Below are 24,139 nucleotides of genomic sequence, written 5' to 3' on the forward strand. Positions count from 1 at the left end.
ATAAAAACTTAGAAGTTCTGACATATAAGAAGGAGCAAGTCCATGTAAAGTTTTAAATACAAATGTTAAGACCTTAAAGTCAATTCTTTGCTTCACCGGAAGCCAGTGAAGGGAAGTTCTGATGGGTGAAATATGGTCCCACTTTTTTGTCCCAGTCAAAAATCGAGCTGCAGCGTTTTGTACCAATTCTATTCGTGAGAGTGATGACTGACTAATTCAAGCAAACAAGCATTGCAGTAATCAAGCCATGAGGAGAAAAACGCATGAATAACTGTCTCCAAGTCAGTGAAAGAAAGGAAAGATTTTAACTTTCGCAGCTGCTTTAGTTACGTCACCTTGCAGTGACGGGTAAAAAAAGATTATGACAGATTTTTTACGAGCATTTCCGTCAAAATGATGGAAAATGAAAAAGTCTAGCGCAACCTCTGCTCGATCCCTCTTGAGGAGCAACTTTGAAGCTAATCCAGCTTGTACTGTCCCAGGTTGATAAAGCACTCCGGCTTGAAGTGATTCGCGCAAACAAGCAGGTTTTTACTTATGGTTTCTGAGGGATTTCCACTAAAAATGAAATAAATCCACTCCTGTCTCGTGTCTTCCGAGGTTGGGATTCTAAACAATGACTTGTGTTCCTCTGTGCAGCCAACTACATTACATTTTGCATGTTGTCCACAAACTTTATCCATGGCGTCACGTACACTGCTGTTGCTTGTGACAACAACAAAGGCGGCAGCGCCGGGGGTGGAATTGTGTAGATTAAGGGGCGGTAACATTATAATAAGAGCCTCCCTCTAAGTCACAAAAGGAGCGAAATCTGAACGGCTCAATTTCTCACATGCTTGCAATCAAAACAAACTTACTGGGTTCTTGTTTTTCACGTTTTTTGAGTTAGTAGATGCACCGGGACTATAGCACTTAAACAGAAAAAGTCAGATTTTCATCCGATGAGCCCTTTAAATAAATTGTATTGACATATTTTTATATTTCTGTAGATTTAAATAACTGAAATTTAGATTGATAATAAAATGTGAATTGTCTATCTGAAACAATGGGATTGTTGTGAATGTGTGTTATACTTTACTGTGCGCTGGTGTTCTTCAGGTTGGAATGTCATTTAGTGGCATTAAAGATATTCTTAACAGCTTTAAATTAACACATGGTCTCATATTAGTACACAGTGCTCTGGAATACTTAACTCTGATTGGCTAGTTGAAACATTTTATGGACTGTTATTCCCCATCAATGACTCAAAACGAATAACATATGATCACTTAGGAACTGACAGACATTTTGACTGGTGAAGTTCAATTAAACTCATGCATGCTTAAAGGTAAATAACATCAGTGACTTGACTTTACTCTCAGAAATAAGTCCTATACAGAATTTAAATGCACAGCATAATAAATGAGTATACATGAGAATCAAACTTATTTTCGGCACTTATTTATTTTTTACATGAGACTCAAAATTTTATGTTACTTTATTTCTCTAGTTTCATACATTGACATTATTCCTACCAATGAATCCAATACCAGGATGGAGTTCATACAATGTAAGATACGTTTTCTCAACTACATATCGACATAATATTATACTGTATAACACATTATTTTAAAATAATAATTTAAAAGATGATGTTTCAGCAAACAAAACCATAACATGCTATGAGTAAAGGTTTGATATAAATAAAGTAGGGTTTAGTCTTAAAAATTTATTCTTTAACACCTAATAGAAAAATAGCAATTATACTGTCTTGCCTAATGTAATTCATTTTAAAATTACCTTGTTAATCTGAGAAAACATATTCAGTAAATAGTTTTAACTAGAATTTTGATTTATAAAAATCTATAATTAAAAGCAAAACCACAAGCGTTGAGATTTGAGATTGTTGTGTATGAATAACATTGTCTTTATAAATCACACAGAAAAGCAAAACAAAATTGTAAGGTCATATTAGGAAAATGTTAGTTGCATGATTTATTTAAAAAGTAACTATCACAATCCTTAAAATAACATTTCATGCAGTGTGTAATGTTGCTGTGTGTGAATGAAAACAGTCTGTCAAGTTGTTAAGCCAAAAGTGAAGGAATAAAGTTACGGTCTAGTTGCACGAAGCCGCCATATTAGATTTCCGATCAGTGAGTGTGGGCGGACTTATTTCCGGTCGTATAACGCTGTATGGGAAAAGTAGGATTTTTGGCCGGCAAATAAGAGCGCTTTTTAGATAAAAATGAAGAAACTGATATGTCAGTGATATAATAGAAAAACCTCTTTACATTGCTGAGTACCTGGTTAAGCCAACACAACTCAAAAAACACTTTCATTCTCTCCCCGTTTACTCTATACTCATGTGGTTAACCAAACCTCCGTACACAATTCATGTATACATAAGCCATTTTCACAGAGCTGATTTTGATTTGACAGTTGGGGGACTAAGAAAAGCATGAAAAGCATTTACTTCCTCTTTCGATGTGAAACCGCTACACACACTCTCTCCACGCCGGGAGATCCCCGCCTGACTGTGCGATGATCATGACTGTATACTCGTTCACAGTAAGCACGACACGATAAGAACGCAAATCACAGAAACTCATCACAAAGAAGTTAGAACACGACACGACTGATCCCTCACCTGTAAGTGATGCTGGTGCTGTCTGAAAACGAGTCACTCTTGCCCACAATGCAGAGTATTCCATCCGTCTGACTTTCATCATAAAGAACTTGTAACGATGAGTTAAAACAAATACAGAAAACGTATCTACTAGCAGTATGAGCAGTGAATATGGGTTTATTGTTGTTTTGCTTAAAGAAGATTGTGATATGGGGAGAAACGCGGGGAGGGAGTGAGTTGCACAGACTAGTATAAAACATCATCAGCCTTTTTTCTGTTATGTCGAGCTTGACAAGACACTCAGAAATGTACAGAGGATTTTCTGTCATATCACTGATATATAAGCTTCTTTTTATCTAATAAACGCTCATATCTGCCAACCAAAAATCCTTATTTTCACATAGAATGTTATACGACCGTAAGTTAACATGCCCACACTCGCTGATCGGAAATCTAATATGGCAGCTTCGTGCAACTAGCCCATTGGCATGGGAAAAAAAGAGTCGACTCTGAAACACGCGAACGAGTCGTCTGTCGTTCAAATTTCAGTTCCGTGTCGGATTTGCGTCACTCGGTGCAATCCCGCCTACGTTCCATTCGTGGCACTGCGACGCAATATGCGGTAGACCAATCACAGCAGACTAGATCATCTAACCAATCAGATAAGAGAAGGCTGACAGAAAGGAGGAGATTAGACAGATGAATCGCAGAACGAATCATTTGAGAGTCAGTCAAGAAGTGAGGTAATAATAACTGCCTATTATTAGAAAACGAAAGTGTTTTTACACCTTGTAGTTGGACACTCCATAAACCAAAGTAGGTTTTAACCAAAATATTTACTCTTTGTTTTTTGTATTTATCTCATATTGATAATTAAATGTTATCATGTTGAATTTGCTACTTTTTAATATTTTCACATATAGGTACTATACAGAGTTGTCCACCAATATACACACAAAATAGTAAACTTACTATATATATTATACATATCAATACTATAGATATGTATTTTATGTTTCTGTCACGGTTGTGGAAGGAAGAACCCAAATGCAGGCAGTGGAAGTGACGGGGTTAACAAGGAAATATTTATTTAAACAAAACAAAAGTATAAAACAAAACACCCACGATGGGGATATAAACAAAAAACAAGATAACAGGAAGCAGACAGGACGTAGACTAACTAAGACTAGACTAAACTACACAACACTAGACAAAAGCAAAACTAAAAACTTACTAGACTTGACTTGACTTGACTTGACTTGGGAATTCAAAGCAAACATGCACAGGAACACAGCGGTACATCACACAGGAACACAAGCACAACGAACGAGCACAGGACAATAGACACGAGGATACTTTATAGGGTGACAAACAAAGGAAGATAACCAGGGGCAGGTGAGGAACATAAGACACGGCAGGGAAGCAATACGGGAAACGAGAGGGGCGGGGCCAATGACGAGACACGAGAAAGCACATGGAATGTCAATGATAAACAAACCATGACTTTCTCACACTAAACATAAGGGATCTGTCACGATCCTGCCACAAGACTAGAAAATCTTGAACAAGAAGGCAGGACCATGACAGTTTCTCAGATTCCCGTCTGTTCTCTTTGGATCCAAATATAGTACATGATAAAAACTGTCTGTCTGAGGAGAACAGAGCGGCAACTCTGGAATCTTCACCGCTAAACTAATGTAAACGTCGGCGCTGCCACACCATTGATAGTGCTCTAAAAAGGCAAATAGAACAATAAAAGGACGAAAAAGGCACATTAAAGTGTGGTGTAATCATCTGTGGGTTACGATCAGTCAAAGATTAGAAACATTAGAAACATTGTCATGAAAATGATCGGCATAACGGCTAAACGGTAAATAAGCATCACATACACCTTGAGCTACGCGTGCGTGTTAACTTCTGATCTGCTGCTATATCATTTAAAGCCATTTGGAAAATGAATGATGTTTTTACTGAAGTAACTATAGTTGAAGTATTCCTGTTGAAATAAAAGCAATAGAACCCTGCCCAAAATACAACATAAAATGTAATGGATTTAATGGTTATAATGGGAATTGTACTATGGATACTTGTTGTCTAATTGTATGTGATGGATTCTATTCGTGGTATGGTAGATCCTATTGGAATAAAACCCAAAACACACTACAAAGAGGAATTTAATTTAAAAATCTCATTCTAATTAAAAAATTCATTGTTTTTTTCAGCAGGGATGGTATTTGCAGTAAAACCACAGTATCCACAAATTTACCATTTTCTATATATAGGAACCAGACTCCAATTAAGCTATTTTTAGTAAAACCACAGCAACTAAAAATACCATAGTTTCATTATACTAGCTATAGTTTATGTTTGTAGTTAAATTATGGTAATACAAATGGTAATAAATCCAACAAACACATGGCTTCTACACTTTACTACTTACCACTTTACTAACCTTACTACTTACTGGTAAATTGCTGCTAAAACTGGTAAAGGGAATATACAAAATAAAAGAACACTGCTCATAAATACATATAGGCCTATGGAGCTAATGAGGATAATTAGGCTAAATGATCATACAGGATTACATCTAAACTAAACATATATGTGCTAAACATATAAAGCTCTTAAAGGAGTTGATCACTGCAAAATTTGCCCCCATTGACTTTTCATAGTAGGAATAAAAATATGGAAAGTCAATGGGGGCAAATTTTGAAGTGAACCACTCCATTAATACAACTGATACTGTGAGCTACTCAGTGTATTCAGTAGGTTGCTTCAGAGGCATAAGGTATACGACAATAAAACAATGCACAACTGTCATGAAGGAAATTTACTTTTAATACTTGAGTACATTTAAAAGCACGTACTTCTGTACTTTTACTTAAGCAAGAATCTGTCTTTACAACTTTTACTTGTAGTGGATGTTTGACCAGTAGTATCTGTACTTTCACTCAAGTAAGGAAGTTGTGTATACTTCATCTACCCCTGTCTGCAATTCAATTTTTACTAGTAAAAATACAATTGCAGACCTCTCTAATTCATTTAGAGTGATCTGTAATCATAAATGTTACTAGTAAAAATCGAATTATAGAGCTCTCTAATTTAATTCTTACTAGTAAAAATGCAATTACGACGAGTAACGCTTGAGACAATTTAAGACAATTCGGTCTGCCATACATTATCACTAGTACCCACACAATTATTGATATCAAAAATTATGTTTTTACTAGTAAGAATTGTATTTCTGATATCTAACATAAGATTTTTGACATGTAATAAATGAAAATGAATTATTGATATCTGAAATTGAATGGCAGTCTATTGTGATATTTAACTAATAAAAATGCAATTACAGATATCAAAAATTACAATTGTTACTAGTAGAAATTGTATTCTTGATATCAAGAATTATAATTTTTACAAGCAAAAATGGAATTGTTGATATCAAAAATTAATATTCTGAGAATGATTAAAAGCTAATTCGTCTTGCCATAAGTGCGTAGTGATTTACCGCAAGCGTGTTAAGGAAATGTAACGCCTCTCACCATATTTGGAACATCAGGTTCCTCTTCAATTGTACTGACAGGTAGTAGTATCATAAAACCGCAATGCTGAATGCTCACATTTTTTAGAGGTTATGCATGCATAATAAAGGTTAAAAAAATGGTAATGAAAACAATATTTAAAAGAGTAATCTATTATTCCTAAAAGTAAAAAAACGAATGCAGTTTTGCTAATTCCAAAGCTTGCAAACTGAAACTGAGAATGTGGCGTCATTTGCATCTAATTGCAAAAATCAAAATTTGTCTTAGCCAACTTAAAACAGGCTGTGTGTTTCTGTATGTACCCTTACACACAAACACACAGCGTAAACAATAGCTTTTATTTTCGGCTATCCTTTTTCATGAAGAAAAATGTTTCGTTCTAATTGCACCTGCTAATTTGTTTTTTCTGCATTTATAAACAATAAAACATGTATTTTCCTTGAAAACAGCCGTCTTTGTCCTTTAAAAAGATCTATATAATAATATCCCAATGATAGCTTTTTCATTTGTATTGTCAGCATTTCTCAAATGTTGCCTGTCTGTTCATCGTTTCCAGTGCATCAATCCCAGGTGGCAGTCGTAAATATAAAACATATGTTTATATTGTTTTGCACGCTGTGTAGAGTAAAATCAGCCATACATAAATGCACGATGTTTGCAGGTTTATTTTTGTTGCACTTTTTGTTATAGATTTAATGCATGCAAAGGTAAAATACTGTGTACAATTATAAATAACTGTGGACACAGGCATTTATTTTCGTATTCCGTTTGTCAATATTTAGCTCAAGATGATGTAATCAAGGAAAAAACTGTTTTATTAATGCACCTCATAGTTTTTTGTTCCGCATTTACCAAAGAAAATAAGTAATAGAATAAAATTAAAAAAAATACGCCTAAGTCATGGGTTCGATCCCAGAGATTGCACATACTTAGAAACAAGTGTATATAGTATAATGCAATGTAAGACGTTTTGGAGAAAAGCGTCTGCCAAATGCATAAATGTAAATGTAATTTCATTTCTCATGAAATCGTTTTTTTAAGAAAAAATTGGCCGTAGTCATTTAAAGTCTTGAATATTTCAATTCATATATAAAACTACACACAATAGAAGCAAAGCATGAAAAACATATTTTCATTTAATTCTTTCATTTAAACGCTTAGCCTATTGTAAATACGACCAATTTATCGATCACAATACAGCTTCTATAGCATTTAAAATCATTTAAACAAATATGCACAGTTAAAAAACTTTTTTTGGAATTCATTCTTTCAATCAAAATTTTGTATACTAGCTACATGCTAGAAACAGCGGAGGTAAACTCATATGCTGGCAAATAGACTACAATGCAATGCAGTCTTATACATGGTGTATTTATATATGCTGTTTGTGTAAACTCTGTTGGTCACGGTGACTCGAAGTACCGGGATTATCCTGTGTTATTAGTTTTGAGCAGCAGTCGCGAACGTCTAGCTCATTTTCGGGAGACACGCGGTAAACGACAAAACGCGGGGGTTAGGTTGGCGCCAAGGAGGCGGTGCGCAAGTGGTGCCCAAAATCCGGCCACTTCCAATGGCACGTCTCTCCGCAGCAAGCGCTCTTTTTGTGAGCTGCATCCACGCTGGCTTTAACCTATCAACATTTTACTGAGCTCAAAACACGGAGAACATAGTTTTAATAATGGAATTCCCAGAGTTATATGACCTAACAAAAAGAAGACAAATACAGAGATTTAAATAAAGAATTCAGAGTGGGTTGATTTGCAAGTTTGCAAACATGAGACGTGCAAAATATCATAGTAAACTGTGCCTAACATGAGCGTCATTGGTATTAGTCATTACCACAAAAATTGACTGCATATTTAAAATATACATAAACTTTTGGCAGTTTAGTGACCTTGAACATCCTCCCAGAGACAAAACATTTTCACTACGAGAGACAGCAGCAGCGCAGCAACTCCACAGCTCGCCATGTCTGGTGAAAGGGCCAAAACAAACATTAGAATGTCATGACTTGACTAGCCAATCAAAATCAAGCATTCAAGCACTGTGTAACAAGCCTCTAATTTGTTCATATGCGATTGTTTTCCGCTGACATTCAGTTTCCCCACAGTGGAGCACACTTTCCTTTTAAATGCTTTACACAAACAAAACAGGCTACCAAAACTACTAAAACAACACCCAGCAAAACGCGCACCTATACCCGGCATGACGTAGCTTTTTTCATGGCGAAAGTGCCCCCTGGTGGTCGGGAGCATTTCCGTTGTGTTGTGACTTGATTCTGTTGTGTTGTGGCTTGATTGCGTTGTGTTGTTAACTTATTTGCTTTTTAAATTTCGTTGTGTTGTGCACCAGTGGGCCACCGTAAGTAGGCCACCGTACATTTCGTTCATCTGAGCAGAGTTAAATTAATGTTGCATGTTAATAGCCAAATTACCCCATAACGTTTATTTATGCTAGTTTTGATCAGATATATAACAAGAAATAACTTATATTGTAGTTAGGGACAAGTTATGAGAAACAGTTATTTAATTATTTCCTGACAGCCATATAAACTCTGAAATCTGTACAAGAAACAAAAAGGATTATAGCTCAACTCTAGAGACTTATTTTGCCCATATAGGCTGCATTTACAGAAAACATAAATGATTAGTTCATCTACCGAGTCTTCGGGTTAGAGTCGTTCGTTCTTTTGTCACGTGATATGACAGATGCTTGTTTAATGTATTACATACAAAAATAACTTATTTCCTGACTTCCCTTACAAATATTCATGCAGTTTTTAACTCTTGCTTTTGATGCATTTCTGTAAAATTATGTATTTATAATTAGGGATGTAACGATTCACTCAGCTCACGATGCGATGCGATTCACGATTCTGATCTCACGATGCGATTTATTCACGATTTACTCACGATTTATTTTTAAAAAATGAGTTGAAACAAATTAGAAATGAACAACTTCCCTTGCATTATTTCTTAAATGCTTCACGTTTCTTTGCATAATAAAGTAATGTTTTATTTCAAATAACAAAACTAAACTGCGATTTTATAACAAATTAATAATAGAAAAACTCTCTTTAATATAAACAAACTAATACTGTCTGAGCTTTTCTTGGATTTTTTTGCATTTAAGAAATATCAGAATGTCCACGTTTAGATTTGCAGTGAAAATAGCGGCCCCTGCTGTTCAAAAAATGTATTGCGATTCAGTTCAAGCCTGAACCGAATTGAATTGTCACTCATTATAACCGATTTTCAACCGGCTCACGGTGAATCGTTACATCCCTATTTATAATTCATTAACAATTTTGGGTCACTCAGGTATGCAATAAGGTTTACAGGTTGTTGTTTTTTACTAAAAAGTCTCATGCAGTTAGCAAAGTATATAATAGGTATTGAAATCATTTAAATGTGCAATTATTTAATAAGAGATCACTTGTGTAATATATGCATTAGACATAAACACTGACTTTACTAGTGTTGCTTATGTTTATATTTTGCCAGCACAGTTCTTATGCAAAATAGTTAGTTATTAAGATAAATAAAAAACACATGCAGAAATCCACAAGAAACATTTATGAATATACTGACAGAAAAAAGAACAGAACGGTATGTTTTAGAGAAGATGTTTATTGCATATATCTTTTGATCATTTTATAATATTTCTTCCTATAATACAACATATAACACGTACATCATGCATTTGACTGATGATCCGGGAAGTGGTCACGTAACGTTAAAGACTCGGACTCGAAGACTCCGGTACAGGCTGCAGGTTTGCCTGCGGAGCTACCATTTGACAAAAGAACAAAAGGACTCGGAGCCGATGACTCGAGAGACGAACTAATCATTTCTCTTTCCGGTATAAGGACTCGGACCCGATGACTCGAGAGACGAACTTCATTACTGTTTCTGGTACGATGTTGCACATGCGCGGTCAACACAAAATGAACGAATCACTCTCTGAGACACTCGTTACTCCCGAGTCATTTTAAAGATTCGTTCAAAAAGAACGAATCGTTCATGAACGACCCATCACTACTAAAGAGTTTTGCACACGTTTCTCAAACACAAACCAGGAAATACCTAAAGTTGGAAAACGAAACTTAAGTGTTTTTGAGGCGTCTCTGTATTTGTGCAGACGGTGAAATGGCAGAAGCCAGCATTTCAGTGTTTCAGGATCAGTTCAGCTGTTCAATCTGTCTGGATCTACTGAAGGATCCAGTGACTATTAACTGCGGACACAGTTTTTGCATGAGCTGTATTACAGCCTGCTGGAATCAGGAGGATCAGAAGAGAGTTTATAGCTGCCCTCAGTGCAGACAGACCTTCACTCCAAGACCTGCTTTAGGAAAGAATGTGATTCTTGCTGAGATGGTGGAGAAAGTGAAGAAAACGAAACTTCAGACTGATCGAGCTGCTCCCAGTTATGCTGGAGCTGAAGATGTGGAGTGTGACGTCTGCACTGGGAGAAAACGCAAAGCTGTCAAGTCATGTCTGGTGTGTCTTGAATCTTACTGTCAAACTCACTTTGAGCGACATGAAGGCTTTCACACAGGAAAGAGACACAAAGTCACAGAAGCCACTGGAAGACTTCAGGAGATGATCTGCTCTCAACATGACAGACTGCTGGAGGTTTTCTGTCGTACAGACCAGAGATGTGTTTGTTATCTGTGTACGATGGATGAGCATAAAAATCACGACACTGTATCAGCTGCAGCAGAGAGAACAGAGAAACAGGTATGAGTAAAATGCAGAATATATGAGAACATAATGAGAAAAAAATGTAGAATACTTATATAGTATTGATATGTAGCCTTTAGGGATGTAACGATTCACTCAGCTCACGATGCGATGCGAGTCACGATTCTGATCTTACGATGCGATTTATTCACGATTTACTCACGATTTATTTTTACAAAATGAGTTGAAACAAATTAGAAATGAACAACTTCCCTTGCATTATTTCTTAAATGCTTCACGTTTCTTTGTATAATTAAATAATGTTTTATTTCAAATAACAAAACTAAACTGCATTTTATAACAAATTAATAATAGAAAAAGTCTCTTTAATATAAACAAACTAATACTGTCTGAGCTTTTCTTGGATTTTTTTGCATTTAAGAAATATCAGCATGTCCTCGTTTAGATTTGCAGTGAAAATAGCGGCCCCTGCTGTTCAAAAAATGTATTGTGATTCAGTTCACACCTCAACCGATTTGAATTGTCACTGATTATAACCGATTTTCAACCGGCTCACGGTGAATCGTTACATCCCTATAAATCATATTTCATAACCAATCTTGTTACAATTCAAGCTCGATAAGAATTCACTGATTATCAACAATGAAATGCTTAATTCTAAAGCAGTTCAATCGAGTGAATGGGGGTCAGATGGGTACAGTCGGAGTTTAGTTTGTGATACTGTAGCTAATTTTCATTTGTGAATGTTTGTATCTGTGTGGGTGTTCGTGATCCCCTCTACATGTACATACAGCTTTCTGTACTGAAGGTTTCAGACTGATTTCAATGAAGAGAGATTACAGTTATACTTTCAACAGAGAGAGAGTGTGTGTGTGTGTGTGTGCGTGCGTGTGCGTGCGTGTGCGTGCGTGTGTGCGTGTGTGTGCGTGTGTGTGCGTGTGTGCGCGCGTGTGTGTGTGTGTGTGTGCGTGTGTGTGTGTGTGGTAACAGCGCTCTGCACAGACAGCAGTGGAGGACACTGAGAGGATCTTCTCTGAGCTGATCCGCTCCATTGAGAGAAGACGCTCTGAGGTGATACAGCTGATCAGAGATCAGGAAAAGACTGCAGTGAGTCGAGCTGAAGGACTCTTGAAGGAACTGGAGCAGGAGATTGATGATCTGAGGAGGAGACATGATGAGATGGAGCGGCTCTCACACACAGAACATCACATCAGTTTCCTTCAGGTAACACAACACTGTACCTTCTAGCATGTCGCTAGCATGAATTAGCGCAAACGGTCACGAATCAAATGTGGTAACCCAGAGGTTTCTACGAAATTCTCGCTCTGAGTTTTGAGCTGTCAAAGTTTGTAGCAATATTAAGTCTATGGGATTTTGGGGGGTTTTGATAGTCTGGTTTTCAAAAACCGGAATTCGGATCAATTAGAATAGATACAGCAACGCCATTCAGACCAGTGTAAAGATTTGTGCAAAGTTTGGTGGCTGTAGCTTGAACGCGCTAGGAGGAGTTACAGTCAGAAAATGTAGTCTCCGAAGAACAAGAAGTTTAAGTGAAACATCAGTATGTTGGCTTTCTCTCCAGCATAAAACATCTTGTATTCAATGTAAAATGAGTGAAATGAGTAATTCAGTTAATTTAGCCAGTTTACAAGAAAACACAAAGAATCTTTTTAATCTATGTATCTGTCAATAATGTTTTAATTCTGTTTATCAAGTAAACAAAGTCATGAGCCCTCATTATTAAAACATGTTTGACAAACCACAGTAGAAGATACACTGTACATTTGAAAATGTTCTTAAACTGTTATAAAAACTGTTGATTTTATAAGATTGTTAATGTTTGCATTAAAATGACTTCAGCATAGTAAATTAATATTCATAAAAAAATGCTGAGTTGGTTTACAGAAGACTCACAAAGTGCTAAAATAAACAAACACACATCAGATTATAGTCTGGTGTAAATTTGTGGTGAAAGAAATAGTGGTTGGTGTGGAACTAAAGAACACAATTTTTGTCATATACTGTTCATGTAGAGTTTTCAGTCTCTCTCTGAATCTCCTGGATCTACAGACAACATCTCTGTCAGTTCTCTCCTCTCTTTTGATGACGTGGGAAAATCTGTCACTCAGCTGAAAGTTAAGGTGGAAGATTTCTGTAAAATAGAGATCGAAAGGATATCTGACAAAGGTAAAACAACCTTTGACCTATCCAGAGATGAGTTCTACAGTTGCATAATATAACACTGTATCCGCCTTATTTTCAAACGCAGACGTAAGTGATACATATTCTTACAGCAAATTTGTATCTTTAAAAGCAGATGTGAATCTCAGTCAAAGTGGACCAACTGGTAACTCTGTGTCTGGGTTTCAAAACAAGTATTTCGCGGGTACTGTTTATTTGTGTATAACACAAATGTTGCCAGTCTTTCTGTATTCCATAATAAATGTAGCTATATACAAAACTATATAGACTCACATACAACTACCACTACAAGTTTTAGTGATTCTCGCACATTCAAATTCAAAAATGGCGACGACCGCACTTGCGTCAAAAATAAGGTGGATAAAAGTGCACAGCATAGGAAAATGAATAAGCTTTTACATAAGAATCAAACTAACCGTGTCACTTTATTCTCTTAGTTTCACACATTGAAATTATTCCCACCAATGAAGCCATGACCAGGACGGCGCTCCTACAGTGTAAGACTCATCATCTCAAAAACATTAAGTTAACATATACAATATAACATGTTATCTTAACACACTTATTTCAAGTAGAAACTGTATATTGTTTTAGCAAACAAAACCTTAACATGCTGCGATCTGAAGTTTTGGGCTTTAATAATCTTCCATTAAAGGAACAAGATTCATTATTTATGCCAAAGGAAGAGCAGGGGTGTGTTAAATGTCTTTGAAAGCTTTAAATGTGCATAATCATATAGATATCATATAGATGTGATTAATCTATGTGGTACCCCTTAATATACTCACATACTGTAAATGTACTATACAGTAGCCTGCCCTGGAAAAATAGCAAACTACTTAAAAATATGAATAATTTGATCTTCCTCAGATTTCCGTCCGTTCTCTTTGGATCCAAATACAGTCCATCAGAAAATCAGTCTGTCTGAGGGGAACAGTGTGTCTACCGGCATATGAACATTCCAGCAGTATCCTGATCATCCAGACAGATTTGATTATTATCATCAGGTGTTGTGTAGAGAGAGCGTGTGTGGACGCTGTTACTGGGAGGTCGAGTGGAGTGGTTGGGTGTATATATCAGTGTCATATAAGAGCATCAATAGGAAGGGAAGAACATATGACTGTTTATTTGGATATAATGATGAGTCCTGGAGTTTGTTGTGTTCTTCCACCAAATGTTCATTCTGGCACGATCATAAACAGACTGAACTCCCAGTAGTGTCCAGTTCTTCTAGAATAGGAGTGTATGTGGATCACAGTGCAGGAATTCTGACCTTCTACAGCATCTCTGACACAATGACCCTCACAGAGTCCACACCACATTCACTCAACCTCTCCATCCTGGGTTTGTGCTACGCAAGGGCACAAAAGTAAAGCTGTGTCATTTAACAATGTAAAAGATACATCCTTAGATGCTGTTTTAAAATACACAAGTCTTATCTATAGTTTGATAAATCATTTTTATGCAATTTAAGATGTATAGATACTATGATTCATGTATAATAAATGTATTCTTTTTTATTTAGTAAATTTCCAATCTAATTTGTAACATGCATGTTTTGTAACATTGTAAAGCAGTGATGTTAATAAACACTTTTTAACATCAGATGTAGTCTCTGGGGTAGAGGTAGAAAGTGTACTTTATATTGACTTGCAAAAAAACCCTGATGTGAGACCCCTGATGAGTGGATGACGGGTCGCTCTGTGATGAGTGATATACCCAGTGTGCTCACATGCCATATTAACATTCAGAAATTCAGCACACATTACAATAATAACGCGCTATAAACAATGCATATGCATAGGGTATACAAAAGGTGTAGGATTATATTTGTTTAATAATATAAGTTCTCAGTTCTCCCCTCGCTTTTGAGGACGTGAGAAATTCTGTCTCTCAGCTCAAAGAAATAGTGGAGGATTTCTGTAAAAAAGAGATTGAAAGGATATCTGGCAATGGTAAAAAAACATCAAAGACCAAGACTTTCCGAATTAAGTCCTACTGTGGAATTTTATATAACAAGAAATGAAAAGCATTTTAATAAGAGTATGATGTTACACGAGATTTCATCTAATTGTCACTTTGTTTTCTTAGTTCCGTACAGTGAAAATATTCCCAATGGTCTCAATAGCAGAGCAGAGCTAAAGTAAGACACAATTACAGTTACATTATAGATATGAAGACCAGAAGAGTCACAGGAAAAGTAATAAAGCATTTCATTGTTTAATATCTACTGTATACTATAAAAATATATATAGGCATAAAAAAAACGTATTTACTCATTATAAAAATAAATAGCCTAAAATATGTCAATGGGCAATAATAATGTGATTGTAAGAACTGTTTAAATGAAATATTAATCTGTCAATAAATAGTTCAAATTAAAAAGTGATTTACATCAATAAATTGTTCAAATTAAAAAGTGATTTACAAAATACTTCATAAATACGTAGAGCATTAATTAATTACTAAATAAATAGTAAAATCTCAAAATGTATTTGAAAATGTGATGTAGAAGAGGGATAAATCATTTGAATAATTTACAAATTAAACTATAAATACATGTTTTAATCAGTCATTCAAAAAGCCATTCCGTTTACCATTTGCACTTTCATTTCCCCATGCTTTTCCTTTTCCCATTTGCATTTCGATCAGATTAGTCATTTAGCTTATCATGCTTTGGTACCTCTTGATAGTGCCTGTGCCTATTAACATATTACAGGTCTTACATACACAGTATAGCCTGTTGCTGCAATGAATCAACAGCACCACTAGAGGGCAGCACTGCTCTAAAAACATGAAAATGACCATATCAAGAAAAAGAGCAGGGTCAGAACATATTAAGGGCAAAAATACAAGCAGATGAACAAAAACATCTCCACAAATCGAGAAATAAAATCAAATGAAACGTGTGAATGATTGAAAATCTTCAACATGTGTATATTGCATCAAAGATTTATTTTCTGTTTGTTGTTTCCTAACTATAGCTGACCCTTTTCTTTTCTCTGAAGAAGTCAGTAAATATTTGGTGCTCAACTGAACTCCAAACCAAACTCAGCCGTTCCAGCTATATCATTATGTTAAAACACAGCTGTGAAAATTACTTGATGCTTAACGATGCAACATAAATAGTCATTCAGAAACAAGCAGTACAGCAAGTGTGTTTTTTTATTAAATTTCTTTAGAAATTTTACTTTCAAAAGCATATGGCAATATGCTGATTCCTAAAGTATGTTTTTAAACTGTACACAAACACAATATGCATATATTTATTTGTGACACGTTAAGGCACTCTCTTATTCATATTGACATTTGTGCATGAATAAAACCAAATGCATTTACATTTTATTGTAAATCTATGCAGCAGGTACAGTATTCTGCATGCCGTGTTCACATCTCTATGCACAGTTTGCTCAGGTATTCAATTCTGTGTGAAAAATTGAGATACAATTATGTGTCCAGTGTCTACAGTCAGTATGTACAACATTAACACATCACTAACATCTCACCTGTTCACACACTGAGCTGTAGATCACATTTTTCTCTTTACATACTGGACTGCACTGGATATATGACACATCAGATAAAATCACACTGACTAGTATTAAAACAAATGTTACTGAATAAACTACTGACATCACTGACATTTGATGTTATGAATTCACTTACTGCTTCAATCTGGTGAAGTTTAATCACAGAACTGTATATCACATCACATTCTGGATTAACAGAGTCGTCCTGTGAATAAACGCACATCTGTTTGAATCTCTGTTACATTACTGTCACACATACAGTAAAACTTTATGCTTGCTTAACTAGTAAACCATTTCAGATGTTAGTGTAGATAAAAATATTTTTTTAGTGTTGCATTCCTCAATATTGAAGTCAATTTGGATTAAAGCATCTGCTAAAACAATAAAAGACAGAAATAAATACTTACTGGCTTTGCACAGGCTTTGTCTGGTTTCTCATGTGTGATATTGGTGTTATTTGTTTCTGTTTTGTTGGCAAACAAGGAAATAAATGATAGAGTTCCAGCTCTTAAACATTTTCTGTCAGAATTCATTACAACACATCTCAAAGTCAAAGTTGTATTATACTTACTGAGCTTTTGTCTCAGTATTATGGTCACCATGGTAACCAGTATCATCAGCAGCAGCAGCAGCAGCAACACAAGGAGTGGAAGCCACACCTTCAGATGTCTGTGATAATAAATGACAATGTTTTTTATAAGCGCTTCATGACTTCGCTGTAGTTTATATTTAACATTTGTCTTGCGGTGCGTCATCTATCATCAGTGGACAGTCTGAATCTCAACAATAGTATTTTCTGAAGAGATTGCACACTGTATTCTATTATCTGCGATACTGCAAATTTAGACAAGTCAAGAAGAGCATGTAGGAGATAACAGATAAGAAAATAAGATTAAAGACCCCCATTAAGTCAATTACTGCATTATTATACTCACCAAATAAAGAAAAAGCAATGTAACAGAAAATGGATCTTAAAAGCATTAAACAGAAATGAGATAAATTACAGAATATTCTGCTGCTTATCACCACCCGATGTTTGACTGCTGTTTTGGGGAATCGAAGCTGCATGTCTGTCAAGAAAAAAATATCACATAAACCACAAACCACAAACCAAAATAAAACTGCAGACAATAAATTGTGATAGATGGATAGATTACTAACATGGAGACTCCCGTTGAGATACTATATGTGGTCGCTGTATCAGAAATGTAAACAATAATGAAATTACAGTATATGTTATGGCAACATATATTTTTTACAAAACCTTGTATATATTAGTAACAATGCAACAATGAAAATTGTGACAAGCATTATATAAATAATAAGTTAAAATAATATGATGATACTTTAAAATTAAAGGCAAATTTACCAGTTTTACCAGTGACTGTGAGTTGAACAGGAGCGTGCCGATCTCCTACAGAGCAGAAGTACCAGCCATTGAGTTATTAGTTATAGTTATTGAGTCTGTATTACCTGTTGTTTCAGTAACTGTAGAAAAACTGCAGGTTCCTGTTGAAGGCACTGAGATTTTAGCCTCAGAACACAGAAAAAGACCAAAACATTTTTTATCTAACAGCAGAAGTTCAACATCTGTAGCTTTGATGATAGAATGAGTTTTACCAGTGACTGTGAGTTGAACAGGAGCGTGTAGATCTCCTACAGAGCAGAAGTACCAGCCAGAATCCTCCAGCATCAGTCCAGACATCAGCACAGTGAAGGATGCTCTCTCATCATCACTGATCTCAACTGATGAACTCTGGGATGTGTAACAGCTCTTGTCTTTATATCTGCACCACTGCTTGTGTTTGTTCTTATATGCAGAACTGTAGAGACACTTTACACTGATATTACCACCTTCATCTCCAGATACACTGCTGGACACCACAGACACATCAGGAACTGAACACAGAGAGCTACAGAGTCATTTATTATTGACATTTACCAGAAATGAGGGTAATTTGTCATTTATGTGTGAAATAAATCTCATACCTGATTGGACTGAGAGATGAAGCTCCTCGGTCACATCCACATTTAGAATCCCTTCAATTTCCACAACACACCAGTAAGCTCCAGTGTCTTGATCCTGCAGGTTTCTCATAGTGACGGTAAATAAACTCTGATCAGGATGATCAACTACTGACACTCTTCCCTTAGTCTCATTAGCGGATGCCAGAATAGAGCAGTAATTGTATGTTGCATAGTAACTATAGCACCAGTATTTCTTATGTTGAATATATTTTCTGTCATAATGACATGGAATAGTAACAGATCCTCCAGGCTGAAGAGTAAATGCTCTCTTCGCATCACCTGTTTTACACTCAGCCCCTATAACAATAAATAACAACTGTTACAATGTTACAGTTTTTTGGTAAACATTGATGATAGAATGATTGATAATATGTAGATCCTAATATCTTTAGTATGTACCTCATTTACACATGATACAAGTAGTTGGCTTTTTTTCAGCAGCATTGAAAAATAAATTCATATATTACACAAGAAAAATTGATGGAAGTTTTAAACCATTTGAATCCCCGTTTTGATTTTTGATTCTGCAGTGTGACAAATTATTTCAGTTTTACAAATATTTACAACTATTCCATGTCATTTCAATTATTGATAACAAATGATAAAAGCTTTAGGCAAAACACAAATTAGCATAATGCTGTTAATAAGAGTTGCAATAAATAACTTATATAATAAATGCAGTCAAAAATGTATCACACCTCATGACAACAGATGAATAAACTTACCCATAATGAGCCAAAGAATAATCCAAAGTTTCAAACTCACTGTCCGATGGTCAAAAAGTTGAGATGGTTCAATTTTCTTGNCTATTTTATGTCCTTCTCAATGATTGATAATAAGTGATAAACGCTTCATGCAAAATATGAATTAGCATAATTTTATGAACAGTTATAAATGCTGTAAACAATGTGTGACGCCCCAGGACAACACATCTGAGTAAACAGAATAAAACACTTACCCATAATGAGCCAAAGAAAAATCCAAATGAACTTCGAGCTGATGATGCGGCGGTCAAAAAGAGAAAAGGTTTCATTTTTCCACATCTTCATCATGTCCACATACATTTTATTTCTGAAACAGAAACAAACAATCACCAACCTAACAAAAATGGCACAAAGAACTGAAAGACACACACATCACCTTTGATGGTATAACAGTCACTATGTGTTTTTATAGCATCTCTCAGTTCCTACGCCCCCTTCATCTGAAGTTGCTCATGTGTCTCCACAAATGGCTGTCAATATCACGTAAATAACTTAAAACAAAGTCTTACCTTGTGGAAAACTTACATTTTTACTTTATGTTTCATTTTAAGTCAAACTCATTTACAGGTACATTTACATTTCATGGTTTGGTGACATCATCAGTTCTTAACTTTCCTGCTGTTTGTCGCTGGTACAGTAGCATGAAGTTCCTTTCTTGAGTACTTAGGAAACGGACAAAAATAAAACTGAAGTAGAGTCTGAGAGAAGTGGACTGTTTGTGTTGAAAGCATGCACAAGAGATGATGACAGACCTCATTTACAGATTTTAATGTTTTATTTGATTTGACTTGGTTTGCTTCACTTCCTTATTTGTACAGACATCAACAGTATGCTTAACAAATGCATGAAAGATAACCTTTACATTTAGGAATCAAATTAAAAATACTCTAAAGGGGACAAAAATGCTTTAAAACGATCTCTGTCAAGTGGCGTTAATGAAATAAAATGTAAAAATACAAGTTTTGATTACTATATTTACATTACATTGCATGACAGGTTTGTTTCTACAATTTTTGCAGTATTGAACATTACAACAAATAATGTTTTCATCTGTGTACTATTTAATCCCAGTTTGTTTTTCATGCCACTGAGAGAAGAGAACCAATGTGAAGTCTTGATTTACTCCAAAAATCTTTAATAAAAGCTTCAGCTTGTTTTACTTGTGTAGCCTAAGAATATGTTGTGGAGAAATGTTTTCAAATGTATTATATTAACTTTCCTGTCGGTGACCATTTTACAGTAAAACTTCCTGTTTCTAATTTTCAACGACTGATGTACTTCCTTCTTGATTCTCAAACATCCTTTTACATAAGGTGGCCCAGCAGACAAAATATATTATGGCTCAGATCAGAAAGGATAGACATCAGCTCAAAGGTCATCTGTACAGCTTTTTTAAAGTCATTCCAACATGATATAATATGGCATTCGTGTCTACATGATCAGTCTCTATGTGAATATTCACACTCATGATCTCCTCACTATGGTGAGATCTTGATCATTCACATATATGACACATCTGAAAAAGGAGCAAATAAGTTTAAACAGAGTCACAAAACTCAGAGAAACAGGAGATGAGAGTGTAAAAACACTTCAGTGAAAGAATATTTATTATAGATTATTTAGACACAATCATCCTTTAGGTCGATGGAGATCTCATCTAGTTGTGTGACAGACAGAAACACTTCATGCACTGTCTAAAATATGAAAGAAATAAAGCAGAAATTACTTCAATTTTAAATAATTACATTGTCAATAGTCAAACATATGTCTTGTTGTTGCAAATGTGGGAAACATTCAAACCCTCAGAACTAGAGCTATTACAAATGTATTTTAGAAGCTTTTACTAAACAATAAAACTTTAATAAATAAAAAATATGTTGATACTTACGGTTCCTCAGTGGCCACAGATGCTGTCAAAAATACAAGAAAATGTTTTTTTTTAGAGAGACCAAACAAAAATGGCTGTAATTAAATAAGATAAACATAAACTTAAATATGTAAAATAGGTAATACGCGCAAATTTTTTTACTATTACCGTGCAATTACACCAGCAATATTTAAATCATTTTAGTTATTGAGTCTGTATTACCTGCTGTTGTTTCAGTAACTGTAGAAAACCTGCAGGTTCCTGTTGAAGGCACTGAGATTTTAGCCTCAGAACACAGAAAAAGACCAAAACATTCTTTATCTAACAGCAGAAGTTCAACATCTGTAGCTTTGATGATAGAATGAGTTTTACCAGTGACTGTGAGTTGAACAGGAGCGTGTAGATCTCCTACAGAGCAGAAGTACCAGCCAGAATCCTCCAGCATCAGTCCAGACATCAGCACAGTGAAAGATGCTCTCTCATCATCACTGATCTCAACTGATGAACTCTGGGATGTGTAACAACTCTTGTCTTTATATCTGCACCACTGATTGTGTTTATTCTTATATGCAGAACTGTAGAGACACTTTACACTGATATTACCACCTTCATCTCCAGATACACTGCTGGACACCACAGACACATCAGGAACTGAACACAGAGAGCTACAGAGTCATTTATTATTGACATTTACCAGAAATGAGGGTAATTTGTCATTTATGTGTGAAATAAATCTCATACCTGATTGGACTGAGAGATGAAGCTACTCGGTCACATCCACATTTAGAATCCCTTCAATTTCCACAACACACCAGTAAGCTCCAGTGTCTTGATCCTGCAGGTTTCTCATAGTGACGGTAAATAAACTCTGATCAGGATGATCAACTACTGACACTATTCCCTTAGTATCATTAGCGGATGCCAGAATAGAGCAGTAATTGTATGTTGCATAGTAACTATAGCACCAGTATTTCTTATGTTGAATATATTTTCTGTCATAATGACATGGAATAGTAACAGATCCTCCAGGCTGAAGAGTAAATGCTCTCTTCACATCAACTGTTTTACACTCAGCCCCTATAACAATAAATAACAACTGTTACAATGTAACAGTTTTTTGGTAAACATTGATGATAGAATGATTGATAATATGTAGATCCTAATATCTTTAGTATGTACCTCATTTACACATGATACAAGTAGTTGGCTTTTTTTCAGCAGCATTGAAAAATAAATTCATATATTACACAAGAAAAATTGATGGAAGTTTTAAACCATTTGAATCCCCGTTTTGATTTTTGATTCTGCAGTGTGACAAATTATTTCAGTTTTACAAATATTTACAACTATTCCATGTCATTTCAATTATTGATAACAAATGATAAAAGCTTTAGGCAAAACACAAATTAGCATAATGCTGTTAATAAGAGTTGCAATAAATAACTTATATAATAAATGCAGTCAAAAATGTATCACACCTCATGACAACAGATGAATAAACTTACCCATAATGAGCCAAAGAATAATCCAAAGTTTCAAACTCACTGTCCGATGGTCAAAAAGTTGAGATGGTTCAATTTTCTTGTCCACATACATTGCAACCCGTCATTTGTTATGACAGAAGCAAAACATGTAATAAAACAATTTTCTAAAATGAAACACAGGACTACATTGAAAACATGTGTACTTTAATGTCATTATAGTTGCCGTGTCTGTGTGATTTTTATAGCATCTCTCACTTCCCGCTTTTTGAGTTGCTGGTGTCAACAGCCTCCACGGACGAGTGTCAATATCATGTTAATAATAACTTACGAAACAAAAAGTTTTACCCTGTAAGAAAATCTAACATTTTCATGCAACTTAAGTCAACATCATTTACATTCTCAATGATTATTATTTCTCTTTATGCAATTCATTTTTGGTGACATCATCAGACCTTAGAAAAAAAGGTTTTCTGCAGTTTGTGGCTGGTGACATTAGATTCCTTTGCACTGTAAAATACCTTATATCTTCTATAGAAGAACATGCTTGTTTGTACAGATGAAGTATAACAAATACTTTCCGACATAACCTCAGGGTTAATATACGGGGTTAGAGTGAGGCAGGGACGTTGCTAGGATTGGAAGGGATGGCGGCTTAGCCCCCCGAAAATAACTTTTATCCCCCCATACATATACATCTGCTTTCTCAATAATGCGTATTATCTCTTGCATTACAAAAAAAACATCACTTACACTGCTCCACTTTGAGCACAGTTCTCTAAGTCATTACACTGCAAAAATAGATTTCTTATTAAGAGAACTGTATTTGTATTTTATTATGCAGAACTGTAGAGACACTTTACACTGATATTACCACCTTCAGCTCCAGATACACTGCTGGACACTGTCACACACATCAAAATACAGCTCTTCTTTCCATTTAAGTATTTATTCATTCATTGTTTCATATGTAATGTTAACTCTGTGCTTATATTTATTAATTTAGTGACACATCAGTTATTTAATTTTATTAATGCAGTGGAGCGCCACTTAACTCTGCCTACTCGCGGTGTGTTGTGGGTAATATCTTCAAAATTCTCTTCAAATTTCTACCGGAAGTAGACCATCCGGGAATCTTTGTAATACTCTTTTCAACATACTACGATTTGGGACATACTAGGTGCGTCCCAAATCGCCCAATTATGCACTATTCTACGCCATTTTGTAGTATAACTAGTGTGAGTAGTGCGTTCACATTGAAAATCCTCAAAAAAGAAGTGCACTGTAAGTACCCGGATGATGAACTTTTTCGACCGAAAATATGAAGTGTGGAACTGTGGACACTTCACGCACTCAACGGTCGCAGTTTCGCTTACGTAGCGGGATGGGAGGCGGGGCTATCTGACTCTGC

General features: G+C 35.4%; 2 protein-coding genes and 1 pseudogene across 2 annotated transcripts; 1 reads left to right on the forward strand and 2 right to left on the reverse strand.

The window, feature by feature from the left end:
* The first annotated feature begins 10,182 nt into the window (after positions 1–10,182).
* On the forward strand, positions 10,183–14,652 carry LOC130549699 (tripartite motif-containing protein 16-like; annotated as a pseudogene).
* Positions 14,653–16,284: 1,632 nt separating this feature from the next.
* Positions 16,285–19,668, reverse strand: LOC130549697 (CMRF35-like molecule 9). Its single transcript, XM_057327002.1, has 11 exons — positions 19,575–19,668; positions 18,578–18,913; positions 18,209–18,487; positions 17,958–18,002; positions 17,750–17,783; positions 17,593–17,658; positions 17,160–17,257; positions 16,996–17,051; positions 16,725–16,793; positions 16,565–16,618; positions 16,285–16,482 (listed from the first exon to the last, which is right to left on the reverse strand). The coding sequence occupies exons 1-11, from the start codon at positions 19,666–19,668 to the stop codon at positions 16,477–16,479; spliced, it is 1,137 nt and encodes a 378-aa protein (XP_057182985.1). The 3' UTR covers positions 16,285–16,476.
* Positions 19,669–21,294: 1,626 nt separating this feature from the next.
* LOC130549694 (polymeric immunoglobulin receptor-like) lies at positions 21,295–22,756 on the reverse strand. The gene is given in 5 exon segments (XM_057326998.1): positions 21,295–21,342; positions 21,470–21,508; positions 21,620–21,898; positions 21,989–22,324; positions 22,753–22,756. Coding segments are annotated over 5 exon segments (681 nt in total). The 3' UTR covers positions 21,295–21,319.
* Between the last annotated feature and the right edge of the window lie 1,383 nt (positions 22,757–24,139).

This window comes from Triplophysa rosa, unplaced genomic scaffold (assembly GCF_024868665.1).
Source record: "Triplophysa rosa unplaced genomic scaffold, Trosa_1v2 scaffold150_ERROPOS200000, whole genome shotgun sequence".
NCBI lineage: Eukaryota > Metazoa > Chordata > Actinopteri > Cypriniformes > Nemacheilidae > Triplophysa > Triplophysa rosa.